Genomic DNA, 10,574 nt, shown 5'->3' with positions numbered 1-10,574 from the left:
ATTACACATTTTTGTGAAAAGTTTAGTTGCATATTGTATACATAAAAAATTATTTATTAAAGGTAGAAGCTCGATCAATTGTCCAGATCATCGACATCAACAGTCAAGATTGAAAAAACCTGATTATAAATTGATTGATGGTCGAAGTCAAACATCTCAAAAGTCAAAATTTGGAGAATTAATCAATCAGTCGATAAAAATAAGAGTTTTGATCAAAATTTGAAACAGTCACCCAAATCAAACAATCAATAGTAAAGATTGCATGGCCCACAATTAATATCAAATCAAAGGGGAGAACACCGTCTAGGCGCCACCTAATTGCTACATAAGCAAATTTCAAGGGCATCGAAACTCTACTTGCAAGAAAGAAAAAACTTGAGCCGTGCTCTTGACACCCTAAATCTCTAATTAGTCCAAAGCTCCATTGGATTCATGGCAATAAACAATCTTCTTTGCCATTACTCTATATCTATCCTTGAAGCGCTACATGTAATATTGTCAGAGGTGATTTCGGTCCTCATCTCTTGAGTAGGTTGGCTTTCCACAGTTAAACGACTAGTCTTTTAGGTTGTATTAGTCAGCCTCTTGACATGGTATCAGAGCCAGGTCCGACACGTCTCACCTTCGAAAGACTAGTCTTTTAGGTTGCATTGGCTAGCCTCTTGACAAATATAAGGTAAAATTTTGCAATCAAACATTTAGTGGAGGCTAGCTATAAAGTGAGTTGACCAAAGAAGTTCCTATTTGTTTGTTGAATTAAACGAAGCTGGAATAAAATTTGTGTACGGAGATCGAATTAGAAGATTAAATTGGAGATTAACCTTAGATCAGCTAAAATTTTATATTTATTGTACATAGACACACACATATATACTACTATAAATTGGCAATAACTACCTAAACTGCCTTGCTGTTGAATTCATTCAATCAACTCTATGAAAATAAAATTCTAACTTTTGTTTTGTTTGCTTTCAAATGATTCAATGTAGGCTCAGATGTATACAAAAGAAAACTAAATTAAAATGTCAAGCAATTTGAAATTACCTACCTACTTGTTTTTATGTGGGATGATCATTATGGCCTAATGGAACTAAAAAAATTGTTTGATGGTTTATCTATGAGAATATTTTTATTGACTCAGCATTAGAAAACACAAAACAACCAGTATTCATTAAGGTAATTGGTTATGAAATACACCTTACCACTATCTGGTCATTTGAAAAAAAATATAGATAGGCAAGTAAGGATTTTTGTTCTATATCCATCCATAAATGAATAGGTAAAAACAAGATAAATTGGTAAAATTACTAGCCTTAAGATGAAAATTGTCAAAAGATTAGTAAGATTCTTTGACATTTAATCTGAACAATAGTCATCCCAGTCAAAATGACTATACATTATATAAAGTTAAACAATAAGAGATAAAATAGATGACATGAAAGAAGAAAGGGAACTCCATTGAGCTTTTGTTTAGACAGAGATGCCGTCACTGCGATTGTCGTCATTGTAAAAGTTTCAACTCTTGAGATTGCGCTGGTATAATGCAGTATGAACAGTTGTATTTGAACAAAAGAGTGTCAATGAACATTTGTGCCTTAATACTGCTGTGACCCTTCACCTTCCTGAATAACGGTCTACAAACGCCTTAGCTTTATCCGGTGCAATGAATCGAGCCTAGATTTCAAAAGTGAAAAAGTTAGTGACCCGTCTGGGAATGGATTGCAGAAAAAGAAATTACTTTAGAACATCTTATGAAGCTTTTTCTTTTTATTTTTATCACAAGAAATGGGGCTGGTTCACCAAAACCTAATTTAATTGTTCAAGAGGACGTGCAACTGAATTCATATTGTAAGTTCTGGAGTTTTGAGTTGAGGGATTTGATCACTTGCAAGGAATATATCCACACTGAACAATCTCCAACTCCCCCATGGCAAGAAAGTTAAGTCACTCAAGGAAGAAAAAAGTGTTTCTGACTTTCTGGCTTTATTAGTCTGTTGAAAAGTCCATTGGTCAGAAACCTGTTAGTAAACACACATTTTCCTTATTTGCTTTTTTTTCTGGAAACATATTTTCTCATTTCTTGGCGTCATCTTTCTTCTTCTACATGTCCTAATGAAGCAGGAGGGAGCCAACATATTCTCACAGTTCTTGAACATGTTGAACTAGTAAGCGAGACGAAAAGGCTAAATAGTAGTACTAGCTGACATTTTCACTTACTTGAATGAACATCCTCTCTGCATCTCCAACATTTCCATTTTCTTTCAAAATAATTCCCTGTGAAAGCAGAGCGGCAACTAAATGTCATGCTAGTGATGCTGGCTTCACAGCGATGCCATTTATTAGAATATTAAGAAGTAACCCCTAATAAAAGAACATCTAACTGATTTTATTTTCATCTATTTACTTGGAAGCACGGGATGCTACTGGTATCAACTGACAGCTCCTGAAAAGAGACTACCAATGCAAAAGCAAGTACAGAAATAAGCAGCATGGGTCAAGTATCCTTTGCCAAGGCAATGAAGCATGTTCCGATTACCTTTGCCAAGTAGCCTCGAAAGTCATTTGGATACAGAGAAATGATTTTGTCATAAACAGCCACAGCATCACTGACATGACCCCAGTCAGAATAGGCTTTTCCGAGAAGCAAGTCCACCTAAAAAATAATATTGGATACAAGATTTTGAGAAAGAAAATTCGGACATTGCTTTTCTTCTGGCAAGAAAAGTAGAACACGTTAGGATTTAGATTCCTGTCAGTCTCTCTGTGGCTCATCTGGTCTATTTCTTTAGAACATTTTTACAAAACACTTTCATGTCATAGAAGTGTAACTCACCTGAATGGGATCCACTGATGTTTGCTTCTCCAAATTATCAGAAGCATCAACCTGAACATCACGGTTATTTAGCTTTTGTTTCTCCAAAGATTCACGGACATCCAAAAGTTCTTTAACAGCCTGCTTAAAACACAGTAGACACTCACTATTTACATAGAAAAACTGAATCTGAGAAAAGGGTGATTGACTTAACAAAAGCTTGACAGAGAAGTGAGAATGGTTGCTGAAACTAAAATCATTTAAGCAAAAGACTAAAAAATACTTCTTACAGTATAGGTGCATTCTTTTGATAAGTACAAGAAGGTAGAGATCCTCAACTTTATACTTTATACAGTAATTTAGAGGAAGGGCTGCTCATTTAACATAAAATGATCCCTACTTGACCAGTTATATAACAGCTTAAGGGTGTATATTAACAAACTAAAATTAAGTAGAACTAAACAAACCACTGACACTCACAGTCAATATACTCTTCCATACTCGTATAAAAGAATAACAACAATAGCAGACAAGAAGAAGGCACGAGAGTAACCTCATCTGGCTTATTTGCAGCAAGTAATGAATTTGTAAGACCACGCAGAAGCTCAAGATTAATAGCTTCAGAGGCCTGTTATATACAGAATATGAGTTTTTCCTGCTCTAGAAATTAGTAGCAGAAGGTTACAAGGAAACCATAATTCTGCAATCCTTGAAAAGGGATACTAAAAAATACTAACAGATGCAGCACTCCTATATGCAGCTACACTCCCCTCATAATCATTAAGCTCAAATTTTACTTCCCCAAGCAAACGATAAGCTTCAGGATCCTTGGGCCTTTCCTGAACACCAAATGCAAAGGTTTCAAGCATAAGATATGGAACAGTTGTTCATTAACTAAATACTATGAGAGCTTTCGCTTTAGTAAATATTCAGACTCACCTTTGTCAATTTCTCAAGAAGGGTTACAGCTTGACTATAATCTCCTAATTCTGTGAAGGTCACAGCAGCTCCCTGCAAATTCATATTGCATGAAGATGGAGTAATGGGAATAAGAAATAACTCGAGAAAAACAAATATCTTAAGAATTCAGTCTTTCACAACTTATTGTTCAAGTAAACAATGGACGAGGTATCTCAACTTAATCATAGAACTACTTGACATAAGTTTCACAGTGGTTGTGGTGGTTACATTCAAGTTTCTAAAATTAAACCAGAGAGAAAATATAATACATGATATATGTGTAGCTTTCTCGGCAAGACCCAAAAAAGACATGCTTACCTTTGTTGAAGAAGAAGATTCAGCAGTTTGAATACATAAAGGTGGAAGAAAGGGAAGAGAAATACAGAAGAAGAAGTGAAAGAGAGTTTCAGAACTATCTCAGAACATAAAAGCTCCAATCTAAGGGCTTAACAGACCCCTAGATATCTTACATCTTATTAAGTCATGGGTACATTTACATATATGCCCTTCGCCATAGCTACACAGGAAATAACTATCTAAATATAACCTAACTTGAAACATATAACAAAGCTTCCTAAGGAGGAAGGGGCTGGAATTACTGAAATACTTAAACAACCCATAACACAAAATGACTATACCACCCTTTGAGTTACGTCAATTAACAACCTTATAACTTTAGTTTCTATTCAAGCAATTTGCCAGTGTTCTACTCTCAACCAGATCAGTGAAAGCATGTTTGAAAGCGGGTTACAAATTTTAAGGATTTGAGATACATCTGAAAGATGTTGAGTATTGTCTCTTTTTTTTTAGAGGTGAATTTCATTGTGATCTCACCTATTAATCCATCTATATTATGGTACATATACACAACAGAAAGTCAATATAGATAGACTCAAGTTAAGATTTAGCTTGAAATCGGAATCTGAGACAACAGAAGGTATTCATCAAGAAGACCACATAATAGTTTACTCACTTCCAGGGCAGTTGGATCTGTTGGCGAGACACTAAGTGTTGCCTCATATTGCTGCAGCATAGTCTGAAATAGACAGCAAATTGTGAGAATAAAAAGATCCTCTTACATAGAATTCTTATCCACTCTTCACTAATTTCATTACTTATAAGTATAGTATCATGGATAAACAGAGAAAATAACTTTGTATGAAATTCCAGATCATGAGATGATCTCTATTTCAGTGCACAAAGAATATCCGATCATTTTCACTCGTCTGAGTAGTGTTTATACTACCAAGTAAGACACAGCAATAAGATAAGAAAGAAGTACATACTAATTCCAAAATAAATAACTAGTATGAAAGTACTCTGGTATAAGATTATTCAATTTTTTACTTTTAGAATTTTTGTCTCTTCCTCTGTAAGCTTCCTTTCAACAGTTGTCGACTTTTGAGAGATCTCACTGTAAAAGTAAGAAAAACTGAAGGTTTAATTTCCTACTATTTCAACATATGAAGAGTATATTAAAGCATATCATCGTCAAACACCTTTTCCTACCTCCCAGAGGGAAGAAAATCCCCCAAAGCAAAGACAAGGCCAAACACAACAACTGCGACTCCAACTCCAACCTGTTTTAAATTCAATTTAGGTGAGTGGCCCCATGCTCACATGAAGGGATATCGAAAACTATAGCAGTGCCAAGTAAAGACATCCTTTTTGAAGAATCTGACCTTTGTCCCAAAACTGATTTTTCCTTCTTTTGATTCAACTGGAGCATCATAGTCAATTACTTGATAGGGTTTACTTTCCTCTGTTTTTTTCTGCTCTAGGGCAGACCTGATGACAATTGATCATTTTCAAAAGCCAACAGTCATTTCTCTTACCATAACATATAAGTATGAAATAAGACATTAGGTAATGAACTATTGAGAATATGACCAGTCAGCCTGCTTGATATAACAGAACCAAATGGCTTGCCCATGGAGAACTAAATCTCAGGCCACCATCATTAAATAAAAAAATAAAATAAATAAAAACTGTAGTAATAAAAGTAAAGGAAATATGCACAACCACAATTATCCACTCAATACAATTCAATAGAGACATATGAACGGTAATGCACTCTCACCTTCTAACTGCTTCCAACTTCTCCTCAAATTGACGGTCAAAGTTTCGAGACTTTGCATTTGAACCACTGGCTAATCCCGGTGCATCTACAAGGTTGCATATTAAATAAGCGAGTGCACAAAACAAATTGAAAGGTCCATGATAAATACAAAGAAATTTTTCCATATGCAACACTTTTTTTTTTATCAGATCCCATGTGCCACACTTGTTGAAGTCCTTCAAGAAAAAACTGGAATTCTGGAAACTTGACAAGCTATAGATTTAGAATAAGATGGTGAAACAGATTTGCATCTCACAGTCTCAGAAAGAACACCAGATGGACTCCTTGAGTTTGACATAAATGTACTAACTAAGACATATTCAATCAGAAGTTTTTTATTCACTAATACATATAACAAGTGGACTGAAATTCTAAGATTGCACAGCTGATCCCTTCTAACTGTGATAGGCTAGTAGAGCAACTATTTAACTTGTTCTCTTTATTAATTCATAGAAATCTGTGTTATACAGAGAGCCACCAAATTATAACAAATATTTATATGCATTTCAACTTTTCTTTTTGGGATGAGAATTTTTCTTTTTTAAGATAATGAGAAAGGAGATTTCAGTGAAAGGAGAAGACATAAAGACATAAGACTCTGTTAAGCACCTAGCCAATACTACCCAAAAGACCGGCCTGTTAGGAGCGGAAGACATAGGTACTTAACCCAGGACCATAACATCACACCCCGCCCGCCCGAGCCGACGACCACGGCGGCATTAACACAGCAACGCGACCGGGTCAGGGGTCACGCCAGGGGCTTGCGGTCCACCTGCGCACGCGGCCGCTGGGACTCGAAGTCAGGACGTAGCGCCTGCTCTGATACCAAATGTTAAGCACCTAGCCAATACTACCCAAAAGACCGGCCTGTTAGGAGCGGAAGACATAGGTACTTAACCCAGGACCATAACATCACACCCCGCCCGCCCGAGCCGACGACCACGGCATTAACACAGCAACGCGACCGGGTCAGGGGTCACGCCAGGGGCTTGCGGTCCACCTGCGCACGCGGCCGCTGGGACTCGAAGTCAGGACGTAGCGCCTGCTCTGATACCAAATGTTAAGCACCTAGCCAATACTACCCAAAAGACCGGCCTGTTAGGAGCGGAAGACATAGGTACTTAACCCAGGACCATAACAGACTCCCTAGAGCATGAGACGTGCAAAGAAACATATGCATCTCAGCAGTACTCCTAACCAGAGGTTTAATAAAAAATGTCAGACTAGATGCATATGTTTTCTTGTTATGCTACCTATACACAATGTATTAGCCCCTGATGGACATGAATATCAGTCATTTTCTATTGCATTTGTGCCATATGGATACGAGGCCACATGCATAATTGAATAAGTAATGAGCATAGATTGATGAGATTAGAGCCTTTTTTCATAGTCATTCTTGATGTCATCTGCAGATTCACCTACTCCATTTCAGTGTTATCCTCTCTATTGTCATGGCCTCCAATCTCTGTATAAAACACTGAAAGTATTTTAGGCTTAACCTGTATTCTATATCTTAGCTAAGGTCAGCTTGGTTCAGAGATAAAATTTTAAATGGAGATTGGTGCAGCATATCAGACCAAGGAACTGACCAAGTTCGGCCTGATTGAGTATAATCTCCTCTGGATCAAGCAAGCCATTTTCTGTACGAACTAATAAAATTCCCAAGATCATTCCACCTTTTTTTTTGGAACTAAGATCGATCCTCAATTTGAATAAGCTAACTGTCAAAACTAACAACAGAAATTGCTCTTTACAAGACAATGAAAATGAAACCTCCAGTTTAGTATAATTAGACAACAATCGAGCAATTTCCTGAAGGTGAATCCAATTTTGAAAAAGAATCTTTTGGAAAATATCTGAAGACCCTGCCACCCTCATCAAAGTAGACCAAGTAAAAAATTAGATTGTGAATATTTATAAAATAGAAAGCCAGAGAAAAGACATCCAGTATTCTAATCCTTGGCGAGAAAAACAGAAAATAATTTAACATATCAAGAAGAATCAGAAAAAACAAGATGTTAGATGCATCAGAAAACACTTTCCAACTACCACAATGTCTATTTTGTTACTCTTTTTTTCTTTTTTTTGAAATGATGATGATTTTATTATGAAGGAAAGCAAAAGAGTACCACAATGTCTATTTTGTAACTTCTTCTTACAATTCGTGTTGGGGCAACAAAACAGTGCTGTAGAGTTAGAAACATCTGCATTCAACTAGCACCTTGAACAAGCGTTAATTTGTTATAGTTGAATTTGATGGGCTTGTTTGTTCATATTTAGAATTTAGGGTATATTTTCCTAGAAATGGACACTATGACACTATCATACATGGATATTTGAGCACTTCTCTAGCCAGTATGCAGAGGTATAAAACAAGTAAAAAGAACCACCAACTCTTGCAATGCTTTCAGGTAATACAAGTAAGAGTCTTAAATTTCCATCCCTCTTCCATTTTTTTTCTATTGCATTACATGATATCCCCTACACAGAATACGTCCAAAGACTACTAGCTCTAACAAATACAATAGCTGGTGCTAGTTATAGTTTTAAAATTTCAACCGTTGATGCTCTGCACGGGACTGCTACTGTATGTGGCTAAAATACGCTACAGCTTGATGCCATTGATTTGCTAGAGTACTCATACAGCAAATAGAAGAATATACACTTAAAGAACTTCTAGATAGTGTATATGTAAATGATATTGCAAGGTCAACTAAATTAGTCATTCTCATGCAAACAGTTGCAACGAAAGTATTCAAACACCTGGTACAATTCTCAGATAGAGGAGATAGTCTCTGTGGTCTTATCTGAAAAAATCAACAGTATCATAGAAATTTAGTCCAATTCAAAAACACAGATTCAGCTGATACATTTGCTTACCGCCAAATACTTTGTCAGATTGTTTAAGAGTTGATTTTCTGCACAATGGTATGAGGCAGATTTAGCTCGGGAAATTAGTGTCACAATACACTTATGGTACACAGAAAAGATAGACAAATTGGGTACCTTGGCAGCAAATCTTCTTTTGAAGTCTTTCCACTATTAGTCTGTGAACAAAGTGAAGAATACATACATTGTCAAAAGTCCAAAATTGTCTCAACAGGCGCAATTAAGGATAAATCTAACAAGACTTTCCATGTAAGTATCAAAATATAGATAATTTTTTTATAGTTTCTTTTTTAATCAGTGTATTGTCCCCCTCCCCCTCCTCTTCCTCCTCTTTTCAGAATAAGACTCTGTGTGCAATGGAGTGCCCGTTTGCATAACGCAAGCTAAATTAGAATTTTCAGGTGTCAATCTAGCACTATCAAGACCTTCTTGTTTATTCTAATAAATTAGAATTTTCAGGTGTCAATCTAGCACTATCAAGACCTTCTTGTTTATTCTAATAAGTACATTCCGAGCATACTAAAGAGGCTAAAAAAGAAAGTAAGAGCTACAAACATTTACCGATGGGCATATTTTTTCAGGTGAAACAAAGCACAGTGGGACTATGCACGAAAAGAGAACTTTTTAGGTAAAATTGCTCCACTTTGAAAGAACAAGATGTCTATAGAATATAAAAAGTAAGAACCAAATAGTGTGTAGCCTAATGAGGCTGGTGGAACATGGACAATTTGAAGTCTCTGTTCAAGTTCTTCATTTGTTTATTCCTGGACTCTTTCCCCACATATTTGCAGGTTATTGCCAATGCAGACGCTCAGACCAAACCGTTTAATTTTTTTGTAGAAACCTTAATATGAACAGGGGAAGGAACTGAAAAGTAAGGAATAGTAGATTGTAAGCAAAATACAATACACTTACCTTCTCTTTTCTTGACGGCTTACCAAAACCACGGCTCCCCTTCGATGCCGAACAAGAAACACTACTCACGCAGCGAGCTTGATTATTACCACAAGTGTATATCGCATCATTTTCTGACAAGCCCTTCGTTCTTATGTCCCATCTATTAATCAAACCGTTTGTCTACAAAAAAAATAATTTCCAGTTATTGGTAAGTCGACCATATAATAATTCAGAGCTGATAGCAAAATCATACAAAAGAAACCACCAAGCCTACTATGAGGGAAGCGTAAGCAGAAGTAAACCGCGAGAGAGACCCTAGTTCCAACTCCGAAGACGAAACGATGCAAAATGAATAAAATTGCCTTCTTCTTTCTGTAAGCAGAAAGAGACGGAAACAAGCAAACCCATTTGTCGTCCGCACAAGCTCAAGCTAGAATCAATGAGAGGAAAGAGAAAAACAAAGAATTCTGGCGCAATTTTACCGGTAATCCAAGACCCATCAACAATTTAGCACGTAGAGGAAGAAACAATTCCAGGACAAAGTAAGATGTTACGCTCACAATGGCCGGGAGACGAAATGCCATTTCGCCCAGTCCTTGTAATGTACTGGAGTGGAAGAAGCGACCACCTCAGCAGGACTCAAAGTGTCATCCGGAAAAGCAATTTGGTTGAGCGACGCAGAAATCTATCGCTAAATCCACAAAATTTTATGCCTTTCTCAAACTTCAAAGATATTGGCCAAAGGCCGTTTCAATGTGACCAATTGGACACAATAGAAATTTGTTATTTATTAATACTTTTTTTAATATTCCGAATAACACGATGAAAGACAAATATAGAACATCTGGAACAGAGACTGATTGATTTCTTCAGTAGAATCCACGAAAATTGGTT

At 36.5% G+C, this 10,574-nt stretch overlaps 1 protein-coding gene across 2 annotated transcripts; it reads right to left on the bottom strand.

Moving 5' to 3' along the window:
• Window positions 1–1,336: 1,336 nt before the first annotated feature.
• Window positions 1,337–10,407, bottom strand: LOC137962980 (probable UDP-N-acetylglucosamine--peptide N-acetylglucosaminyltransferase SEC). Of its 2 annotated transcripts, none has more exons than XM_068810135.1 (16): window positions 10,163–10,407; window positions 9,699–9,860; window positions 8,901–8,941; window positions 8,775–8,812; window positions 5,853–5,937; window positions 5,455–5,560; window positions 5,282–5,352; window positions 5,120–5,186; window positions 4,746–4,808; window positions 3,752–3,823; window positions 3,550–3,651; window positions 3,366–3,440; window positions 2,834–2,953; window positions 2,537–2,653; window positions 2,218–2,274; window positions 1,337–1,674 (listed from the first exon to the last, which is right to left on the bottom strand). In XM_068810135.1, the coding sequence occupies exons 1-16, from the start codon at window positions 10,262–10,264 to the stop codon at window positions 1,615–1,617; spliced, it is 1,338 nt and encodes a 445-aa protein (XP_068666236.1). In that variant the 5' UTR covers window positions 10,265–10,407; the 3' UTR covers window positions 1,337–1,614. The 2 variants fall into 2 exon arrangements, with proteins under 2 accessions (XP_068666236.1, XP_068666237.1); XM_068810136.1 differs by having other exon boundaries at window positions 10,241–10,405.
• Window positions 10,408–10,574: the final 167 nt, after the last annotated feature.

The sequence above is a fragment of the Aristolochia californica genome, unplaced genomic scaffold, assembly GCF_029961685.1.
Source record: "Aristolochia californica isolate CCGP_79_NKW_82.1479 unplaced genomic scaffold, dmAriCali1.0.hap1 SCAF_4, whole genome shotgun sequence".
Classification (NCBI taxonomy): Eukaryota; Viridiplantae; Streptophyta; class Magnoliopsida; order Piperales; family Aristolochiaceae; genus Aristolochia; species Aristolochia californica.
Note: the sequence above shows the minus strand (reverse complement) of the source record. Positions and strands in the feature narration are given on the sequence as shown.

What these genes read in the sequence shown, in the direction of transcription:
- LOC137962980 (XM_068810135.1), bottom strand. Translation starts at nt 10,264, where the DNA reads ATGGCATTTCGTCTCCCGGCCATTGTGAGCGTAACATCTTACTTTGTC. An exon ending in AAGAGACAAAAATTCTAAAA is followed by an intron (nt 4,809 to 5,119) that starts GTAAAAAATTGA and finishes TGTCTATTTCAG; the next exon opens with ACTATGCTGCAGCAATATGA. An exon ending in TTCGAGGCTACTTGGCAAAG is followed by an intron (nt 2,275 to 2,536) that starts GTAATCGGAACA and finishes CTGCTTTCACAG; the next exon opens with GGAATTATTTTGAAAGAAAA.